Genomic DNA, 23,831 nt, shown 5'->3' with positions numbered 1-23,831 from the left:
TTTTCTTATACTATATATTCTGTCTTCTCCTCCTGACAATTCTATTGTTAAGTTCATTTCTATGGAGAAAATAACTACCAAATTTTGACATGGTTTTTGGACTTTTGGACTTTAAAAGCTATATCAATGTATAGTAATTAGATAATTAAAATTGCAGTCAAAGCCAGATGGACCATTTCTCCTGTTGAGGTACACTGCAGAACACCAGCCATCACTGAAGAGGACACTCAGGCTTGTCATCCTTGATATCTGATATTTAAATAATTCCAGTGTTTGCTATTGGTTTCATCTCAGGAGGAGTCGAGCAGAACACAGACATCAGAATGTCAGCCCTCAGCAATTACAAAATCAAGTGCATGCTTTCTTTTTTAAAATTGTTTTTATTGAGCTATATATTTTTTTCTGCTCCCTTCCCTTCCTTGTTTCTCCCCTTCTACCATCTCCCACGGTCCCCACGTTCCCAATTTACTCAGGAGATCTTGCCTTTTTCTACTTCCCATGTAGATTAGACAGTGCATGTTTTCTGTCTTCTCACATTTTAATGTGGCTTCTCGCTCTCACAAAGAAAAATATCAGTCTTGTTTGAAGCAAGGGTCAGAATGTAAAAGTCTGAGAGCATAAGAACTTCTAGACAGATGTTTCTTTGCGCTCTCTCTCCCCGCTCCTCCTCTCTCTGTGTGCCTCTCTTTCTGTCTTTCTCTCTCTCCTTCCTTCTCCTTCATGTCTTTTTTCTTAAAAAGATTTATTTATTATGTATACAGCATTCTGCCTGCATGTATCCTTGCAGGCCAAAAGAGAGCACCAGATCTCATTACAGATGGTTTGGAGTCACTATGTGGTTGCTGGGAATTGAACTCAGGACCTCTAGAAGAGCAATCAGTGCTCTTAACCACCGAGCCACCTGGCCCTCCAGCCCCCTCTCTTCTCTTTTCTATCCTTCTTTCTACTTCTAGTATGGGTGAATGAGAGAAATGACCCATGTTGTCTGCTGCTTTCTAGCCATATAAAGTGTGTTCATAATAAATTCTACAGTTTCACATTCCTCTTGATAATTCTGTGCAATTTGTCCTGTCAGTTAGTGTAATCATTATCAGTTATTCTAAAAATACATAATGATTTAAATATTTATTTTAAAACATAGATAATTTATGTCCAATTTAATAATTTGGTAAGTTTATGCAAGATATTACCTTACTTTACTTTTCAAATAAAAACCCTTACCATACTTCATATTTTGAATCATGTTTTCAGTGAAGTCCGTAATTTAGCTAATATCTTATAGAAGTTGGAAAACGATTATAGTATAAAGTAAATATTTATTCTTAGCCCCAGCGGATTATCTTAAATGAGTAACAGAAAACACGAGAACTTTGATTTTTTAGTTAGCAGGGTGAGGGGTGGAGAGAAAGAAGGGTTTCATTAGGGAGGAAGGACTTCAGCAGGAGATGTTTGCCATTATGGACATAATAATCTCTGCCTCATTTTGTGAACTTCTGCCAGTAGTTTTGGAGTACATCCACAAGAATTAAAGATGTTTGTAGCTAGCTTTAAAATAGCCATTGACCTCAACCACATAGTAATTTATTTTCCTACTTACTTAATTCTGAAACAGTAAAGAAAAACTTGGTCCAGTAAAGAAGTCAACAGAGACTGCTCCTGACATCTGTTAGTGGAATGCTGAGGTGAATCCAACATTTTGTCTTGGTATTAAGAGTTATTAGGCACAAGTTCTAAAACGCAAAGTCTGGGGAGAAGAAGTAAGGCAGATGTATTAGGGTATTTAAACATTTACAGTAATTTACAAGTTTTCAGATTAGATTAAGAACTTGCTGTTTGGGGCTGGAGAGATGGCTCAGTGGTTAGGAGCATTGCCTGCTCTTCCAGAGGTCCTGAGTTCAATTCCCAGCAACCACATGGTGGCTCACAACCATCTGTAATGGGGTCTGGTGCCCTCTTCTGGCCTCCAGGCATACACACAGACAACGTTGTATACAAAATAAATAAATAAATATTTAAATATTTTTAAAAAAGAACTTGTTGTTTAAACAAGTTCAGTCTCTGTGACCATGATTTTAATTTTTTTATTTCATTTGCAAGCAATGTTTTAAGTAAATGGAATTAAGAGACGTTCAGTACCTAAAGATGATCCTTAAAACCAAAGAGATAAATATTTAGCTATCAAGAGCAACTACCTGTATGTTAACATATTCAGACTGATCCACAGTACTGGATACTTATCCAACAGAACTGAAACAGCCATGTCAAAGAGACACCCACTGTCCACTGCAGTACCGTTCACAATGGACAAGAAATGAAAAGAACCTAGCTGTCTTAGGAAATGGAGGCAGAGGGATCAGATGTTAGTCAGTCTTAGCTACACAGCCACTTCAAGGCCATCCTGAGCTACATAGAACCCTGTCGTGTGTGTGTGTGTGAAAGGTTTGTTTTATCACAGAAGTTTGAGACCAGCCTGAGTAAAATAGTGAGAACACATTTCAAAAGTGAATGACTCCACACCCACGCACATAATGGAAGCACAAATTAGGTTTGGTGTGATTTTTACTTGCTGAGCCATCTAAATGAAATCCTTAAACAAAACTCGTTTACTAGTTTTCGAAGTTTCCTGGACTCTGAATCCTGCTGCTTCGGCCTCTTGAACTAGGGCTAGAAGTACGCTATTGGCTTATTAGAACCATCTTTGGTCTTCAAGAGAAGAAACAAGATCAACTGTGACTCATGTCACTTTATGTAAGATACAATGTTGGTTCCCTTACAGGTAAAATGAAGCTAATGTCTTCCTTCACTAGTTGTGAAGATTCGAGACCATAATTGCTTAGCCTCGTTATTAGAACACAATAAATTCTCTACAAATGCTTCTTGCTTCTTCTTCCCTTCTCATTGCTTGATGCTTCCTGTACAAAGTGGTCATACAAACTTAGTGTTCCAAAGTGACTCAACAATATCACACACTAGGATGGACTATCAAAGCATCGAATCATTAGGCTTATGATTTTTCTTCTAAGAATGATCAGAACAACTTCCTTCCAGTGGCTACTCAGAGTTGGGGAAGGCTGTGTCTAAATTCTGCATCTTCTTTCATTCTTATTATGACATGGCTCCTTGGACTGTTCCAGCATCCGTGAAACAGAATTTGTGTCAACGACAGCTTCCACACTACCGTTATCGAGGCAGCTCGTTACACTTTTCTTAGCACACTTTCTGCTCTTAGCACCCAGGACAACCCTTTCCTGGTCTTCCTTCCCTCTGATCAGATGGCTCCCTCTACCCATGTTTCTTTTCACGATGTTGTGATCCAGACTCCTGGCATTAAGCACCAATAAATGCCAACAACTCGTAAATATTTATCTCTGGTCTAGACATCTTCGCTGAACTCCGGGCTTAGATACAAATGTCTGTTCAGTCTTGCCACTTGAAGATTTAAGAGACATTCCAAACCCTGTAACTAAATATTATCATTTTAAGCCTACTCTACCTTTCTCATCCCAGACAGTGACAGCCCAAGTGCTGCAGTTGTTCTCACAGTCCACTTTGACGATGCATCTAAACTCTGAATGCTTCCTACTGCTCCTGCCCCTACCACGAAGATCTGGGCACAGAGACCCCGCAGAGACCATTGCAGAGCCTGGGCCTGGCATTCTGCTCCTCCTCTCATCTCAGCACCCTGGATGGAGTGGCCCTTTCTGATGCTAAGTCACACCATGGAAGGCTTTGCTGGTAAAAGTCCTTCTACTGACCCATTTTAACAGCGTATGTATCCAGATACTGCACAGCATGTTCCAGAGGCATTATTTCAGAGCACCTCTCTTGCTGAGTTTGTTTCCCACATCAACTAAGAACGAAACTTGGAAAGAGAGTTTTTGTAAAATACAGTATTCAACAAACCTCCTGTCTTCTATCACCACAAACCTAAAGCAATGATGCAGTGATGAAATACATATAATTTGCATATATTTATTTTAATCCATTGGATCTTAACTCTATCAGAACTTTGGGTGTTAAGGGAGGGTGTACTGGTATGTGCGCATGTGTGCACATGTCTGTAGAGGCCAGAGGTTAACCTCAGGCGCTGTTCCTGGAGAGCTGTCGACCTTGTTTTTAGAAAAAGGGCCTCTCCCTGGAACTGGAGCTCACCGATTTAGCTACAATGACCAACAGTGAGTCCAGGAGCTCTTCCTTTCTCTGCTTTACCAGGACTAAGATTACAGTGTATATCACCCACCCTGACTTATGTGGCTACTGGGAATCGAACTCAAGTCCTCACGCTTGCATGTAGCTGAGCCATCTCCTCAGCACAGAACCTCTATAAAAAATGTTGACTGCCTCCTTCCAAATGAAGTATTTTAATAACTATAACTATATATATTCAGAAAACTAAATGTGAACTTTCTTAATGTTAAGTAGAAATAGAAAGAAAACAAAACGGTACATATTTTAATAAATAATGTGCATGAGTGATCACTTATGAGTACATTGGAACACACTTAGAAAGCTGTACCGAGATTTGATCAAGAGGATAAAACCTTTCCAAATAAAATAGAGAAAAAGAAGAACCTCATTACTGCAGATATTAGAATAGAAATTTGTATATTTATATAGATGAGACTGCACAAAATTGTTTATAGGTTAAATAGTGTAAATATATGCTTAGATAATTGCACACTTTCCACTTATATGGCAAGCGGTAGGATTTTGGTAAATCAGGAAGACTGAAGGGCATGTGTGGAGAAGTCTTCATTTTGATAGATTGATCCAGTAAATGCTAATTAACGACCCCGGCCCCTGGCCAGTAAATTCACAGCATCTACTTATCATGGTGACAATCAAATAGTTCTCCTAAGAAGCACAACACCCTCTTTTTAAATTTTTTTTAAGATTGTTGAATATTCTAATGTCATATTTATTTTCATTTTATGGGTATGAGTTTGCCTACGTGCATGTAAGTGCCTGAAGTTCTGCCTATTGTCCAAGGACACTGGATGCCCTGGAACTGGAGTTACACTTGGCTGTAAGCCCCCATGTGGATGCTAGGAACTAAAACGCCATCCTCCACAAGGACAGAGCAGTTAACTGCTGAGCTATATCTCTAGCCCCTAAATTTATTTTATTTGAGAACCTCATACATGAGAACTGAATGTAAACCACTCCTGTCTCCCCATCCCCATCCAGATGCTCCTATACCTCCCTCAAATTAATGATCTCCTCTTTAGCTATCATCCTTAGATGTATACACATATTTATATGCACATATGTGTATGCTATAACAAAATGTGTGCGTATGAGTGCACACACACATATACAACCTATTGAGCTTTTTTTTTAAATGTTGCCTGTACATCCTATGACCAGGGGCAACCCCTTGGGATTGGACAATCTGTATGGGATCTTGTCCCTGGAGGAGCCTGGCTCTCCCTCTTCTGCAGTTGCTGAGCATCTATATAGCTCCTCATCTAGGAATGAGACGATGTAGGATTTCCCTGTCAACATTGGCATCTCTCTCGTTGATAGCTCCTGATTTACTTCCTGAATACACTTTCACCTAGAACATCTGGAAAGTTGTGTTTTGTGAACATTTTTTTCGCTTATGTGGTATTATAACATGACTTTAAAGTTATGTTTTAAAATATTTATTTATTTATTTTGTATACAATATTCTGCCAGCATGTATGCCTGCTTGTCACATGAGGGCGCCAGATCTCATTATAGATGGTTGTGAGTCACCATGTGATTGACTGGGAATTGAACTCAAGACCTCTGGAAGAATAGCCAGTGCTCTTAACCTCTCAGCCATCTCTCCAGCCCTAAAATGATTTTTTTCCACTATGCTCCATGGACTCTACTTGTTTTCACAACTATAAAAGACATACTGTAGAGGAAACATGATTTATTCATGGTCACTTTTTGTACAGTTTGAGGCCTTTGACACTTATTTTTATCTGACCTTTCTAGACTCTTAGTTACTCACTGCTCCAAACCTAAGTCCAATATAATTTTTCCTGCTAACAACGTGTGATAAGGGTTCATACTTTTATTTAAGAAAATGTTAAAGCCAGATGGTGGTGGTGCACGCCTTTAATCCCAGCACTCCGGAGGCAGAGGCAGGCGGATCTCTGTGAATTCGAGGCCAGCCTGGTCTACAAGAGCTAGTTCCAGGACAGGAACCAAAAGCTGCGGAGAAACCCTGTCTCGAAAATCCATAAAAAAGAAAGAAAGAAAGACGAAAAAAATGTTCATCTATTTATTTAGAATAATTACTGTACCTTTCAATATTTAATTTTCAAGTTATACTATCACATTTCAAAATTACCTTAAGGCTCCTTGATACAAATCTTTAAGGAAATATTTGAAAATGTAAACATATTATAAAATCATAGGGCTGGAGAGATGGCTCAGTGGTTAAGAGCATTGCCTGCTCTTCCAAAGGTCCTGAGTTCAATTCCCAGCAACCACATGGTGGCTCACAACCATCTGTAATGAGGTCTGGTGCCCTCTTCTGGCCTGCAGACATATACACAGACAGAATATTGTACACATAATAAATAAATATAAAAAAAAAAAATCATAGCCTGAGTTCCTTTACTTTAAAAAATGCTAACAGAGACTCGTGCTAATTAAACTACAATTGTCTGGATCCAAGTTAAAAATCCTAGACACAACACTTTAAAATAGTTCCAAATACTTTCTGATTTGCCTTGTTGCCATAGAAACTGAACTTGGGAAGTGGTAAAAGACAAAAGACATTGTGAAATAGGACCGAGGGGATTAGTGAAAAGAGTTCTCCTTTGTTTCACAATACAGCTTGTGTCCGTCTGTACAGCACATTGCTACTGTACAAATTTGCACATGTATAGACTTAAGAACACGTTGGAGGGCTCTTGGGTAGGGGCACTTGCTGCACTTGAGTTTAGTCCTAAGAACCCACACAGTACAAGAAGAGAAGTGAAGAATGAAAGCCATGTGCGTTCGTTCACACACACACACACACAAACACACACATGTACACACGCATGCACACACACGTGCACAAACACACACACGGAAAAAGAAAATCCAAGAAATCTATATCATAAAAAACATTTAATTTTGCTTAAGAAAATATTAACATTTTTAACTTTATAAACTAAGATAGCTTTATCTTTAGAAAAGAACATAATGGGATCTTTTTCTACTTCCTTGTTAAAATAATCTGTGACCCTGTTAGATTGCATAATTGAATAATAAATCTCTCAAAATATTGGATGGGCTTATATCTGGATATCCCATTTAGTTTAGTATTTTCTATAATAAAATATTTATTGTAGGCTTGCGGCTTATGCTTGATTTTAATATTGCTTTGAGATTGGTTTGAGATGTGAATGAGAAGGCATTTATATAGGTTAAGAGATAGATATAGTCCAAATAGTGTTGAAAAGTATTTTAAGGATGCATTCAGATATTTAAGCTGTTCTCTACATGACTAAGCCGAGTCCTCTATTACCAGGACAGACAAGAGTCATGCTCACAGCGCCCCTGCGGGATACTCATGCTGACTCCTCTGTCTGCACAGAAAGACAATCACTCCTGAGCCTTGCCCACCGCTTTAGCACTAAGAAAGGAATGGAACACCAGAGATGAACATTTTCTCTTCCTCTGCAATCACCTCAGCTTCCTCCCTTTCCTTAGCTTTCCAGAACATTCTTCATATCTGGTTTAAAGGAGAGTGTACAGTTTCTTAGTCGTGAAGCAGTGATACAAATAGTTCCATGTACCCCACAACATGCTGATGTGAGGACAGAGGATGAAGACCCGGGAAGAGTGTTCTGAACAGAAGGACAGATGCTAACTTTGTTCTCTGCTTGCCCCTCACTTCCTTCAACCTTTTCCTTCACTCTTCCTGGACTGCAGACAGATGACTTCACAGAATTCCTCCCTGGGGACCAGGACACTGCTGGTATCTTATTTCTCTGTGCCTTTTCCCACCTGCCTAACACATCCCCCAGCGCTCCCGATTTGTCCCTGCTAATCATCCATGCCCCACCCAGCACTGTTTGTACATTTCAGGGTTAAATGGTGCGCATGGATAACCACTCCGTCCTCTTGTGTCCCAGGCAGTGGGGCTGGAGATCCAGAGACACTGTTCCATACTGGTATTTGCAGCAGCTTGAGGAATTCGTTTTAGAGCTCTCAGGTAGAGTTAGGGTTCTGGGCTTCACTGTGGAAAAGAATGTCCGGGCAAACCAATACTAAGAAGAGTTGGCGTTTATGAGGAGATTTTGACCTAGATTTAAGCTCAAGGTTCCTGTAAGAGAGGTGCCCAAGTACAAAATAGACATAACCACAGATAGGTGTGGTCTTCTCGAAAACCATGCTGCTTAAAAGTGTCTCAGCCATACCTATACATACTATTTTGGTGTTTTTCCTGTTACATCTTGAAGGATTGCTAAGCCCCCCCCCCCCCCACACTCTCTCTCCCTTTGCCACAAATGAGACCCAGAGGTAGGCTGGCTAGGATTGCAGCCTGATAAGGTAAAACCTCGAGTCCCAAGAATTTCACAAGGGCTCTGATGTGTCCTTTACTGGAGATGTTTCTCGTGAGATTTCTGGAAAATCACAGGTTTACATCTGGGAAGGGAGAAAGGGGTTGTATACAGTTAGGCCTTCAGCATTCATTGCTGCTCTGACATTATATTGGAAATATCTCCGTATAAGAGAAATCCTGTGACTGTCGTCAACCTTCGCAGCAAACGTTCTGCTGGCCTCCCGCCTTTCAGCTTCTAAGGCTTCAGACCCCTGGGGCCAGGAGCGCCTTTCCTTCCCCATGCCTTCTTAATTTTCTCTCTTTCTATCCTGTCTCATTTCCAATGACTCACCAGTTCCTGAAACAGAAAAATGCTCATTCCTCGTCTATTCAATTCTTGCCATGTTTTCTCTGGTTCTACGCTTTCATTACTAGCTTTATTTTATCAGTGTCTCTCTATTGCAGCTGACCAATCACTAAACTGCGTTTCTATTTTCAATAGCTTTTGGAATTTATTACTATTGATATTGATATGGGAACCTCACCACACAGCTCTAGGCTGACATCAAAGTTGTGACTCTTCCAACGGCAGGGACTACAATCATGTAGTACAATACCTGGCCATTTTACCTTGTGCTAAACCGATTTGGATAGTTGTCACTTTAATCCGGGATCCCAATTACCTAATACTTCATTTAGCTTTGGTACTAATTTCCTTCTCCCTAAAGTGGAAAAGATATTTACCCTAAAGGCTACATATCACACATTGCTTCATTCTTCTGAACACCCAGCAACTTCCTGTTGCCTATTGTACCAAAGACTTTATAGCATACTGTGTACCCAACTCCACAAAAAAACAAATAAGTCTTAGTGATCCTCCCCCAACTTTTTTTGCTTCCTTCCAAAAGCCTGTGTTCTAATCCATAAGAATTCTGAAGGAGACAGTTTAGAATTTAAAAATAAAATGTGTTCTCAACTATACATGAAATAAACTTACCACAGATGAATTATGGCTCGTTTCCCTACTCAGAAATGCTAAATTAAATGTTAGAAGCCATTAATCACCATTAAATCAACCTCTCTTATTGAACAAATAAGGAAAACAAAGCTGAAGTGAAATAGGGTAACTTTTCTAAGACCATATATGGAATCACTAGGAGCAGAGCTAATTCAATTTTAGAATGCTAGTTCCATTTTATTGATGTTATGCTTTTTGTTTCTTTTTGAACAAATTCCACATTTATGATTAAGTTATAAAGAGGTCCTTTGGATATTCCACAAACCATTTAGGTTTTTATTAATTTAGCAAGATATAAATGGGCATATATATTACAAATATAAGTCATGAAATTAATGAGCATAAAAAGGGAAGGTGATGCTGCCTGCCACCTATGACTCTCAGAGAGACATGTCAGAGATGGTAGGACCAGTGTTCTCCCTAGTAACCAGGCTCATAGCCTTCTGCAGAGACAAGTGGATGTCAACATATCCGTGAAATGGCTTTGTTCTTTATAGGCACTGTTTCTCTGTACACTTCCAAAATTGTTGTTGGGTTTCTAATATTTAGAATGCTTTCTCAGTCATGCAGGTCCATAGAATAAAAAGTCTGCTCACAAGTGCTCTCATTGTTACTTAGAAGATTTTTAGCATCTAACCAAAGATGAGTACTTGAGCAAGAAATGGTGAATGTAACTGGGTGGTGGTGGTGCATGCCTTCAATCCTAGCACCTGGGAGGCAGAGGCAGGAGGGTCTCTGTGAGTTCGTGATCAGTCTGGTCTACAGAGTGAGTTCCAGGACAGCCAGGGCTATACAGGGTGGCCCTGTCTCAACCATCACCTCACCAAAAAGAAAGAGGAAGAAGAAAGAGAAGAAGAAACAGTAAAAGCAAGAGAAATAAGACTGTTTATTCAAATCACAAAGACTCTAAATCTATGAAAATGTTGGTGCAATCTTCGTTTTTTTGACTCTAAAAATGAGAGGTAATGGAGGAGACAGTGGAGTGAAACACCCTCCTCTGTTCACATCCCTTGCTCATGAATTCACAATGTATTTGAGGAAAGTGGTCCCTAGCGTGGAATCCATAGCTTGTGACATAAATGACTGGGGAATGTGTACGTGTTGCTGACACGGGGTCTAGGCTGCTTTTCATTTGGCAGCTAAATGCCTCTACTTCTTCCACCCTCCCACCACCCTGCCTGCCCCAAGAGCTTTCCTAGGAGTGTGTGTGTCTTCAAGGTTAAAGGAAGTGTTCACGTTATATAAAGAGCCCACAAGGAGCTGGCACAGGGCGGGGGTGTGTGTATGTGGTTCTCATTCTCAGTTAAGTGTTTACTGTGAAAGCATGAGGACTTGAGGTCATTCCCCAGTCCTGTGTGAAAAACCAGGCACTGTGGTATACGTGTAATGTCAAGACTGAGGATGTGGGGACAGGAGGATGCTAGGGGCTTGTAGTCAGTAGCCAGACTGTCCTACTAGGTGAGCTCAGTAAAATCCTTCCTCGGAAATGAGGGTGAAAGCTCTTGGGGACCAATGCTTGAAGCTGATCTCAGGCTTCCACATGTACTCTATACATACGTGCATTGGTAGGAACACACACGCACACACACACACACACACACACACACACAGAGAGACAGACAGAGAGCAAAGAAAGTGTCCATATAAAACTCAACATTAAGGCTTTGAGTATTAATGAATTTGAATGTTAAATGGATTATTTTAGGAAGTATTAGGAATTTTGAAAGGTGCTTGAGTTTATGTCAAATATTGGGTGTATTCTGGCTCTGTAGACCACTATGAGTGTTTTCTTTTGTTGATCAGACCAACTAGAGGCTTTGTTAAACTGTCTCCCTTTTGCCAATTGAGGGAACATTTTTAGCTTTAGATTTTATTTTTTTTAGGAATAAATCTGCTCCCTAATATTCAACTTTGTTTACCATCAGCCTGTGTCTGCCATGCGCACAGTCTGATGCATCTTTTTCTGTTCTGAAGATAAGGTGTTGGCCCCTTTGGAAAGCGAAGCGGTGGAAAGCCTGATGACATCATCATCAACAAAAAGCTGATGTGCAGTGAGCACTAATGGTCTTTGTCCTAAACTCAGGATCTTTAAGTTCTCACTGATGGTAGTATTAATCTGGGTATTTTTAATGAGTTTTCTTTTCCTGCTAGTCTGAAATAGACCGAATACTAAAAAGAAGTGCTACTTAAAGATAATTCATGTGTGGTTTTTGTTTGCTTGTTGGCTTGCTTGTTTTGCTTTGTTTTAATGTAGACCACCCTGGTGAAGCTAGAATTTAAGAGTACAGATATTTCATATATTTCCAGCAGGCTCAATGTTAGTTCGTTCCTGCTGGTATGATAAATAACCTTAGGCTGGGTAGTTTATACACAGTAGAAATTTATTGTTCAGACTGGAAGCTGGGACGTCCAAGACAGAGGACAGCAGAGTTAGCTGAGAGGGCCAGCTCCTTATAGACGGGCTTAGAGAGCACATCTCTAAGTTGTCATTCAACAGAAAGAGGAAGAGGGAACGACTTCTCCAGTGCCCTTTCTTTTCTTCTTTCACCTTCTTTCTATCTCTTTTTGTTCTTTCTCCCCTCCCCCTCCTCTCCTGTTCTCCCCACGCCTTTTACACGAGGGCACTAATCTCCTTCCCAAAGGCTGTGCCCTCACACACAACCTAATTATGTCCCAAAGGCCCGCCTCTCTTAACACTGCAGCTCTGGGATTAACAATCAATTTAAGTATGGGGGAGGGGCATGGGAAGGTGGATGGGGCCTTAGACCACAGCGCTCACTCTGGCAGTTTCTTTTGCCTTTTATACCAGTCAACACAGAAGTAGACTGTGTAAGATAGGAGAGATGGAGGTAGACAAGAGTGTTAAAATTATGTGCGTGCATCTCTCTCTCTCTCTTTCTCTCTCCTTCACACACACACACACACACACACACACACACACACACACACACTCACTCACTCATACAACAAATCTCATTTGTTCTGGAACTAAACCATGATATGGGTCCAACTGCAATAATCTCCCAGTTTGGATACATTTATCCAATATGTTATTATTATTATTATTTTTTTGTGATATAAAGGGCTGCAGGTTTAGGTTTACTGAAAAAAAAATAGACACTTGAGTCATGGTTCATTCCATTAAGTCATTTCGGCTGCCACTCAGATCCCATCCCTATTTTTAAATACCTCTAGAGCAGCTTCGAAAACATAAACACCACTCTCCCTTTCGAAATTAGCACTTTCCCAGCGGCTCCCCATGTTCCCTTTTTATCTGTGGTCATTACTTCTTCTCTGGCCTCTTTAAATAGCAGCCATTTGCCCTTGTCTGTGAATCTTAGCTGTAGCTGGTGTTCTCTGTGGGTCTGGCACACACCTTCTCTGGACTTTCTAATTAGATCTAGGTTGGCATTTTTCCCTCCTTAGCCTTGGTCAGTGGTTTGGAAGTCTATTTTCCTCAATTTTGTTAATTACTCTGTTCCATTATTTGCTTTTGCTAGGAGATTGCTTCTTGGTTTGTTAGGACATTGTTGCATTTTGGCATACAATCTCTCAAGGCTTCTCTATGTTGTTATCCTGGGTCGTAAGTGTAAGACCTGACTGTGTAGAGGGACGTCTTTACTAGTAAATGAACTTTCAGTAGAGAGAGCGCTACATGTATTCTAGCACACTACACTTGTTGGAGGATGCAAAGCAGCAAACTTTGACTTTTAACTTTTTGTTTTGAGAGATGGTCTCAATAGAGAGCCCAGCTGGCACAGAACAACTTATGTGACCCAAAATGACCTAAAACTGATGGCAATCTGTCTGTCTCAGTGTGTGGCATCATGCTTGTCTCCCTCATTTGTAAAGAAACTACACAGATAGAGTCATATTTCACTGGAATGGTTGTTTTGTATTTTCTGGAACTGTATGCCGCTAAGCACGCACGAGCAATTACCGGTGGGTCACACAACAGGAGTCAAGGGCTGCAAAGGGGGCCTGGCTTCCTTCCGTACCCTTTCCACACTATGTGGCTCTACCACGTGTCTGTCATTTCACATATTGATTATCTAAGTCTTTGAGTCTTACTTTTTTATGTTTGGTTCTGTCTGTGGTAAAATATTCCACAGGTCCTCGTGATGTGAAAAGGTTCTGAGAACAGAGAAAACACTTTCGCAGACTTGAGAGCGAGTGCACTGGACACGCCAAGCCAGAAGGGCACGAGAAGTGGTGTCTTCCCTCTCTACAGGCTGAACACAGCTTTGTCTGGATGGCTTGGCACCACCACTGTTTTGGATTATGTACAGACATAATACGATATTCTAGGGAAAGGGTCCAAGTCTCAATATAAAATCTGTTTCTATATGGCTCTTGTAATCTGAAGGTAATTTATACAATATTTTCCTTGTACTGGTGGCCACAAAAGAATCTTCTACTTCTGGGGCTATGTCAGTACTCAGAAAGTTTCTGAGTTTTGAGCAGTGAAAGTTTTCATGTAAAGGAGTTCAGTTTCTAAAAGATAAGTTGTCCCTCTGGAGAAGGGAAATGTTGACAACTAAAGCAGAACAAAACCTTACACAACTAATTCAAAACTGGGTATTAGTGATGGAAGAATGAGGAGAGGGAGAGGGAGGTGGGGCAGAGATTCCAATAAAGAGCCAGATTTCCTGTCAGTTGAGGTCACAAGGATTCTTGCTCAGGACTTTGGAGCCAAGACAGTGAACAGCTAAGAGTGTACTCTTGAACACTTCACAGGACTGGGTCAGGGCCATCCTTTATTTAGCTTCTCATAAACTGTAGGACAATTCAGAGCAGAGAACACTTCTAACCCACTCACTGGCCCATCCAAAGGCTGGAGTATAGTAGGCTTGCCAGCTGAGCAGAGGAGACATGTATTTATGTCTTTAAATGTGTGGACATTCATATTCTCTCTCTCTCTCTGTCTCACTCTCCTATGTGTATGAGAGAGAGAGAGAGAGAGAGAGAGAGAGAGAGAGAGAGAGAGAGAGAGAGAGGAGAGACAAAGAAAGACAAAGGCAGACTATTCAATGTATAATATAAACTAAAACAACCTTCCTGAGGGTGGCAACTCAGGGAAATTCAGAAACAAACAAATGCTGAAGAAAGATAAACCCAGGGGTGAGAAAAGGAACAAAACTGAAGGAAGGTAAATAGTAACCAAAGAGTGAATGCTGTGTATCTGAACAAGAAGTTGAATATGTCGACTGCAGACAGTTTCTTTCTAAATTACTTAGGGTCTTGAGAAATAGCTCAGCGGTGGAGTGATAGCTTAGCTTGCACCAGGTGCTGGGTTTAATTTCAAGACAAGAAGACGGAGGGAGAGGAAGAGAGATAGAGATGGAGGGGGGAGAATCATAGAGATCCAAGTATAATTTATCAAGTCCCTCATTAAATTTGACTGCTTTTCAAATATAAGACAATTCTCTGTGGGACTATAACTTTGTGTAATCAACTGTGTGTATTTTTAAAAGCCATTAAGAAATGATTATAGAAGCAATGGCCAACATGACAGTCCCCCTCACTTGTGCATTCTCCACACACCACCCAGTGGGTCCTCTTCCAAATGTAACCTTAACTGATCACACGTGTATAATAGAATAGGGCTGGCTGCCAGCTCACTTAATTCTGCACCAACACACTTAATTCTCCCCCAACTGCTATAAGGTCAGCATCATTACAGGTATTATCACTGCCACAGACAAGTAAACTGAGACAGAAATTAAATAATTGCTACCACGTCGCCCAGCTGGGGAGTAAGCACGGGAGTTTGGCGTCACAGAACATTTTGTGGCGTATTTTTAAACACTGATTTATTATTGTGCAGGGTGCACATGCATGTGGCGGTCAGAAGCCACCTTTGGGGGCTAGTTTTCTATATAACTTTAAGTCCTAGAGATCAAACCCAAAAAATCAGACTTGGCAGCAGATGCCTTTATGGTCTGTCCAAATTATCACACTGGCCCACAGTACATGTTCTTTACTACTAAACCATACAGCCAAAGGCAAAGCAAGAATATAGCTTTATACGACCACGAACGACAGCCTATATGCTTCCTTTGTAAGATGTTCTTGACCGTGACACTGGCCACACCCCCGAAGGCCACAGATGTCCGTATCCTACTCTCCCAACCTCCATATTCATTACTTTATACTGTCAATAGGAGTCAAGGCTATTCATATTGCTGATCAATTGACCTATTGGTTACATTAGCTTGTATCACTCAGATGAAACAGGCAGAAGAGCGAGAGTCACGGAGACAGAAGCAGCTTGGCATTGCTGGCTTTGAAGGTAGAGGGATGGGTCCTGTCCTGCGTTACAAGCTGGACAAGGCTAAAAAACAGGTTCTCTACTGGGACCCCCAGAAGGATTCTTACTGGTTGATACCTTGGTTTTATCCCAGTGCGGTCTATTTCAGACTTTCAAGAGCATTAACATAATGAATTGGTGTTGCATTGGTATGGCCATTTGTTTGCACAGCAATAGACTACGCATCATTTGGGTTACTCTTCTAAGTCCTCTACTTGAACACAGCAAGGCCTTCCGAAAAAGCAGTGCTCAGTTTTAAGACTTCCTTTCCTAGCTTTCCAGAGGAAACACTTGACCCAGCCATAATTCCTCTTCTCTAAATTCACCCTCACCTTCCTCTACAAATTCTAGAGAATGGGCTCAGAAATTTACCACTGACACCATGTAATGAGACAGACAGACAGATATATAAACAGACATACACACAAACACAGGTATCTGATACGACAACCTGAACAGAACCCTGGTGGTCTTTGATTTTGGCGGGGAAAAAAGATGTCAGTTCTTACCTATTGCCCACTGACAAGTCCCTAGGGGAAAATCCAGCGCAAAGGAAGTTGTGGGTGGTCCACACCCACACTCTCCAGTGGGCTCCATTCCTTATGCACAGATAAAAGGATAAATAGCATTCTTGGCCAAGGAAAACTCAATGTTCTCTGTAAGGCTGAAGCTTTTGTTTGAGACTTTTTGAAATGCATTATCTGACAGAGTTTTTAAATGGTAGTCAGGTCCACCAGCAAATTCCCATTTTGGCTTTTATGTTCTTTAGGTAATTGAAACTGTACCAGTTTCAAACCATTATCTTCACCCAGTCCATCATGATGTTTCGTTCTTGACAATGTCTACAGTTGGCACAAGTTTCCTGTCACTGGTCCCCTGGAGTCTATGACATAACCAGACCTCTCTTTCTTACCATAGCCCTGATCACTTTAGGACAGACTGCAGACTCGGGCTGTGGCTGGCTAGGGTTCCAGTGCACAGCTGAAGACTCAGCTGCAATCAGATTGTGAAGAGGCAGGAAGTGCTCTCCAAGAGATCCCAACACCCACGAGAGCCCCATTCCCAATGCCAAACACCCATTCCATTTTTCCTGTGTTTAGAAATAACAGCTATCACTTTACAGAAACACTTGACACTCTCTCTGCTCACTCAACACGAAGTTGGTGCTTCATGATTACAGTATAATCATTAATTTACTCTATACACTTTGTGTGTGTGTGTGTATATATATATATATATATATATATACACACACACACATATTATGTCTATCTCCCAAACCTCATCTCCATCCCAATCTATGGTCTTAATGCTGGTATCTACCAGAATCATTTGTGGAAACCTGATTACCAACATAACAGATGACATTAGGACAAGGAACTGTTGGAAGGGGATTAGGCCATAGAGGGAGCCTTTGCAAAGGAGATTATAAAACAGGTCCCCAGAGAGCTTCCCTGTCCTTTCTACCTCATGAGGATGCCATGAGGAATACATATGTACCAAACACTGGGCCCTCATCAGAAATACTGGAAATACTCTTGTCTTATTTGTAGACTTCCCAGCTTCTGTAGTTGTGTGAGAGAGAAAATATTTGTTTATAGGCAACCCAGTATATGGTATTTTGTCATAGCGGTCTGAATGGACCAAGGTATCATCTGATCAACAGATACATGCTCACATAAACAATGAACCAGATACTTTGTTCAGTAATGGGCATAAGAATGGCTGTCAAAGATCAAAGACATTCTGTCCCACTGGAGAAGGAAAGATAGTCTAACTGTTTAGAGTTTGGACACATATTCTCTAAAGACTTGGTCTTGGTCTGTGGCAGTATTGGGAAGTGGTAAACCTTCAGGAGATGAGGCCTCCTGGATGTTCTATCATGGGTGGTGTGGCCTTGGGAAACAGGAACCTTCCTCTTTCCTCTCCTTTGGTTCTTTCTTGGGCAGAACTCTGTTTCTCTGGTTCCCCATGTGTTATGTCAACACTGCAGTGAAGGCAGAGGCCAGGCATATATTGAAACCACTGAAACTGGGAGGCAAAACAAACCTTTGATCTTTCTAATATGATTATTCTAGGTAGCTGATAGGGGACTAATACATCAACTAAATACAAAAGTGAATATCCATACATTAATAAATGATGTTGAATTCATGCTTTAAAAAGTCATAACAAAAGTTCTTTAGATTACTGTGAAGTATAGTAGCAATTGACTGACAGTAGAAAGAATTGATAAGCATGATATTGTAATTATACATGGTTGAATTGGGACAAAGGAGCAGTACAGCTAAATTTGAGAGGAATATTTAAAAATTACAGATAAGAGATGTTCTAGTTATTTAATAAAAATGCTATTATATTATCAACTAAATCTATATTATTTACATACTTGTTAATAAGCTCATGGTGATATTAAAATAAGTGATTAAGTAAGTGTGTAAAGAAATTCAAGAAGACATATCTGTGATGGATACAAATCCCAAGTAATGTGTGAAGAAATATCACCCTGAAGGAGTGAAATCCACGCTCCTTCCTGTGTGTGTACATGTGCGTGCACGGATATATTCATATGTGTGTATATGTTCATGTTCTACAAGTACTTATTTCCAACCCCTTTTTCTACCTCTGAGCTCCACCCCCACCTTATTTCTGGATTGTTTTTGGAGCTAGTCAAGCCGTAACCACAGGCTGGCCTTGAATCTTGTATGGCCTTGAATGAGCCTCCTGCCTCCCGCCTGGGTGTCTGGGTGCTGAGATTATAGTCCGGTATCACCACCTTAGCCTCCTTTCTTGAGTGTGAGTTGCAAATATTGGCCTCCCTCTAAAGAATGGGAATGAGGACAACAGGTGGAGAACACACACTGCCTCCACCAGGCAATGAAAGTTAATCTCAACAGTGGCAGACCCTGTCAACATGCTCCCTGGGCTATGATTGGATGGAATATACACTTGCTCTGTGCTCTTCCTCCAAAAGTCTTATAACCTCATCTAACCACAAAGGAAGCATCTGAGATATACCTGTTGAAGACAATCTAACAGAATACTTGACCAGCACAAACAAGAGGCGCCTAAAATACTGCCTCAGCCAAGAGGAGGGTAAAGAGACATGGCTATTAAGCACAATGTGGAATACCAGAACAGAAAAGGACATTCTGCGGAAATGGGAAAAACCTGAGCAGAGTGTTCCAGACAACATTATAATAGGACAGCAATGGTGGCAACTGGGTATGGGATAGATGGGAACTTTCTATACTAATGTAGTTTTTTTTGTTTAAAATTTGAATTTTTAAATGTTTAAAACCCATTAAAAGGAAAGAAACACCCATGAAATGCCAGACTTTCTGTATGGAAATAGTGTAGAAAAGGTTCCCAAGCATTCCTTACAAGTATTCAGATTAGTAGAGCCCACAAAAAACTAAGAAGTCAAAGAGAAAGAACATTCTGCCATTGAGTAAGCCTTTGCTTTCTTCTGAGTTCTTGACAATTTCAAACAGCGCCTATTGTTTCTTCTTTGATGACTGAATGGGAATAACAGAGGAAAAACTATTTCTGTTTTTTTAATGAGCAATTTTACACCACAGTTCACACTCCTGTTAAAGTGAGATTTAAGAGCTCAGAGGAACACACAAATTTGCCAGCAGGGTTTTGTTAACTTCCTCCAGATTCCAGCTTTCTTGCTCATTTTCATTGTGAGTATGTTACCTCTCAACCCCCGTGTGTTCCGTTTGATACCAGCTGATATTTCAAAATGCATAAAGGTTTCACTGTGAATCTTCAGCTTCCTGGTTTGCCATGTCTTCCCTGAGACAGCAGGCACCCTGGTTGACACACCGCTTTGTGAGCTCCCTCCACTTTGGGCTGGGGTTAAGGGAGTTTGAGCAAAAGTCTTAGTGTGGCAGCGTTAAGATATTCATCAGGCAAAATAATTTATTGTGAGTATTGTGATTAGAACTTGAAGGTCAACAAAAACACGTCTCCCCTCCTCAAAGGAAACTAAACCAAACAAAAGGAAACATGTGGGGTATTAAAAAAAAAACTAACAAAAAGTTAAAAAAAAGAAAAAGAATAACACCAGGACCATGTCACTTAAAATGTATCCTTATTTTCTCCATTTTCCTAAAAAGTTAAAGCGAAGAAAACAAAATCAAATTTCAAATCACATGAGCCCGCTATTCGTGCAAATCCATTTTAAAAGCATCCAGAGAAACTGGCTTTGAGACATCTCCCGGCTACACCAGCTGCCAGCTCGCTCATTCATCTCCTGAGCCTTTCTAACAATTGTCCTGCTGGCCGGATGTCCCCTGAGGACACGGCAGCTGGCTAGAGTGGCCAGACAAGACTTCTCTAACTAGATTTTGCAGGGGGAGAGGCTAAAAGCTACCTCTGGGGCTCAGCAGCCTCGAACTTTTGCTCACCCTGGCCCCTAAAGTGTTTCACAAACACCTTCCCTGCACAGTCGGGACTCCTCCACTGACCGCTTGGCCGCTGGTACTTAAGAGTGCCCTGCGCCAATCCCGGATGCCATCTTTCTTGGGCTTTTTGAATCTTGAATACTTCATGAGTTTTGCATTCTGATCACGTCCTTGTGTCTTTGAAAACTTCCCCCAACTTTACAAGATGAGAATCTTCTAGTAGGGACCCTTAATTTTCTTCAAATTAAACTGGCAAAACCTGACACTAACTATTTACAAGACACTCAAGACTTCAGTCTCCCCGCCCAGAGCCCTTCTGTATCCGGATTACCCTTCGTGCTCCCAGAGTGTAAAACCTGGTGCCCCGTGGCAGAGCCCCAGCCCTGAGCGTCCCCGCTTGCCGGCAAGTGTCCAGAAGGCTGGTATAGCGGGACTCGAGGGTGGGTAGGAGGGTGGCGGGGTTGAGGTACCCCAGAGACTTACAGTCCAGGGCGACCATTAAGTAGTGCAGCAGCAGCAGCATCAGGAGGCCTTGGGGGCTCCTCGCCATCTACGCGGGCGCCAGCTGACTGCGTAGCCGAGGGTCCCCCTGCTGGAGCGTGACAGCCGCGCCGGCCCCCAGCACTTGGCGGGGCGGCGGAGCAGCAGAGGTCCGGGAGAGGTGGAGGCAGAGGGGCGGGTCCTGTCGCGATGTCAGTCTCTGTGGTCGGGTTGTCTCCACTGGCTTCCCCGTGGCAGATCTTCTGGCCCTGGGACGCCGGGTCAGGGACTTTTCCTCTTTTTAAGGATGGGGGGGCTTGAGGAGAGGGCGTGGACGCGGGGCGTGGTGTCCGCAGGGTCCTAAGGGAGGGGTGGCTGAAGGCTGGTGCTGGAAGGAGAGTCCGGCAGGTCGGCCCCCTCCCCCAGGCTGATCCGCTTTGTGTCTGGTCCCGCGCTGGGCTGCCAGCTGTCCCCAGGGCGAGGAGATGGGGGCGGGAGAGCGCAGCCGGGTGGGATGGGCACCGTTGTGTGTGTGTGTGTGTTGTTGGGGGTGTGGGTGGCTCGATCTGTTTCGCCACGTTTCTTTTCTTCTCTTGTGTAGAAAACTTCGTTTTCAGTGTTTTGCCTAGGGTGGGAGATTTTTGGAAATTTTCTATCTAGCAGACAAAACCGTTGGGAAAGCGCTCCTAAGTACTGGTTCGTGAGTTCTGCCTTGGACTCTAGATAGGAGGAGAAAAGCCAGCTTTCATTTGTGCTGCAAGTCAGGTCCCAGATTTTATCAGGGGCCCCTCCCGCCCCTCCCGCCCCTCCCGCCCCTCCCGCCCCTCCCGCCCCCCTAAAGAGTTAAGGTGTGTTCTGAGTTCTTGACTTTTTCCGTCGTCATTTGGAAGTTCATCTGGCCGTGTGAAATATTTATCTTGTTTCTTTCCCGTTATGTAAGTGCCTTCTGTGGAGTTTTCCACATGTTAAAACTCTACAGCTGCCCTTTTGTCAGGTTTATTTTTGGTCTCCTGTGCTTTTAAAAGGGAAATCCATTATGAATGCTGTAGTGCGTGCTGTAAAATTGACCCGCACTTCGGAAGCGCGCACTTGCAAAGGAGATGTCCACATTTGCTCTCCAGAACTGATGTCTGGGGCATTCAAGAAAATTGACCCGTCAGTGTAAAGGCCATTTCCAGGCGAAGACATTTATATATATACGTGTGTGTGTGTGAGAGAGAGAGAGAGTGTGTGTGTAGATAGGTTTAAATAAGGTAAAATATTGAATAAAGTTTTGTGTAGACGGTAGTTGATTTAGTGGAAGACCCCTTACAAAGAACTGAGCCAGCTCAGTGGACAAAGGCTAAGATATACTTAGATATGCAGAGCTCTGAAGAATGAGGCATCCCCTCTGTTGCCTTGGTAACAGTGATGGAAGCTTTGTCCCCTTAGGGAAGGGGAGGGGACATAGGACCCCTGGGGCAAGAAAAGAAAAGTTAAAAAAAAAAAAACAGTGGCAAAAATGTTGGCGCTGGTAGTCCAAGCACACAAGCAGCAGGAGGGTCATCTCGCTTAAGGGTCATGATCTGTGCTCAGAGGCAGGTTAGGTCACTCATCCTCAACAAGCCAACTAAAAAAGTCAAATTAGCAGTGGAAGTATGTGTGTGTGTGTGTGTGTGTGTGTGAGAGAGAGAGAGAGAGAGAGAGAGAGAGAGAGAGAGAGAGGGAGAGGGAGAGGGAGAGGGAGAGGGAGAGGGAGAGGGAGAGGGAGAGGGAGAGGGAGAGGGAGAGGGAGAGGGAGAGGGAGAGGGAGAATGAATAGAGGACCGCTGAACCCCCTAATCTGTCGTTGGGTCCAGAGCCAAAGATATGAAAAACTAAGCACTCCACCTCGAACTTATTGTCTGGGCTTCATTGTCTCATCCTATAGTATGCTATAGTATAGTATGGTATGACACATTGTTACAACTGTATGAAGTCTCTTTCCCGGAGACAAATGGCCCCTCTGGATGGTGTCTTTTCCTTTTCCCAGCATGGCATTCCTGGGGAAATTCCTATTCCTTTGGCATTTAAAGGATGCAGAAGTCAAAAAGCTGCTTAGACTGCTTAATCTTTCTGGAAAGTGCCAGTTTTTTGTTGTTGTTGTTGTGTTATGAGTCAGGGATCACTCAGAGATTCACCTTGACCATGAATAAATTTTAATACGAAGAGGCTTTTTATTTAGGTACTGGCACCCAGTGTGGGGCCAGGACTGCACCTGAGAGCTCTCCCAAGAGGCAGCCCCTAGTCATATCAACCCAAGGCTTATTATGAAGGCAAACCTCATAAGATTATATGAGTTCTGTCTATGTTTAGGCAGGGACTAGTTTTAACATGGATGTCTTGTCGTTCTCTTAGTCATCTTTTTGAGCAGAGTGAGCAAGTTTGATTACAAAATCAGAAATAGCAGTTAGTCTTGTGACCCACTATTGTCTTCTGAAAACAGTGAATTTTGCATCATCAATCCTTTTTTTTGGGGGGGGGGTTGTTTGTTTGTTTGTTGAGACAAGGTTTCACTGTAGCTTTGGAGCCTGTCCTAGAACTAGCTCTTGTAGACCAGGCTGGCCTCGAACTCACAGAGATCCATGTGCCTCTGCCTCCCGAGTGCTGGGATTAAGGGCATGTGCCACCACCACCCGGTTGCATCATCAGTCATTTTAAGGATGGTCTTCAACATCTGGGAAAAAATGGAAGTGGGTTGGTAGGGTCCATTCTGTACAAGTTAGGGGTTACATGTTAGAGGCATGTTTCGCTTTTTGCAAAGTAAGACTAAGATGTAAATGTAATGTTTCCTTTATTTGTTTGTTTGTTTATGGTTTCTTTGAGATGAGTTTTCTCTGTATAACAGCCCTGGCTGGCATGGAACTCGATTTATAAACCAAACTGGCCTTGAACTCACAGAGATTTGCCTGCCTCTGCCTCGTGTGCTGGGATTTAAGGTGTGTGCCACCATTACTAACCATCACGGCTGTTGGTTTTTCAGACAGGGGCTCTCTACATAGCCCTGGCTGTCCTAGAACTTACTATGTAGACCAGGCTGCCCTACCATGCACCACCACACCTGGCCCAAAATTTTAA

The 23,831-nt window shown here is 42.1% G+C and overlaps 1 protein-coding gene across 1 annotated transcript in view; it reads right to left on the bottom strand.

The window, feature by feature from the left end:
* Jam2 (junctional adhesion molecule 2) overlaps positions 1–21,341 on the bottom strand; it is a 55,448-nt gene extending 34,107 nt beyond the window's left edge. Inside the window, exon 1 of the mRNA XM_075959045.1 lies at positions 20,739–21,341. Coding sequence (XP_075815160.1) covers positions 20,739–20,805 — 67 coding nt within the window. The 5' untranslated portion in view covers positions 20,806–21,341. The remainder of the gene's footprint in view (positions 1–20,738) is intronic.
* Between the last annotated feature and the right edge of the window lie 2,490 nt (positions 21,342–23,831).

This window comes from Microtus pennsylvanicus, chromosome 1, assembly GCF_037038515.1.
Source record: "Microtus pennsylvanicus isolate mMicPen1 chromosome 1, mMicPen1.hap1, whole genome shotgun sequence".
In the NCBI taxonomy this organism is placed as follows: Eukaryota; Metazoa; Chordata; class Mammalia; order Rodentia; family Cricetidae; genus Microtus; species Microtus pennsylvanicus.
Note: the sequence above shows the minus strand (reverse complement) of the source record. Positions and strands in the feature narration are given on the sequence as shown.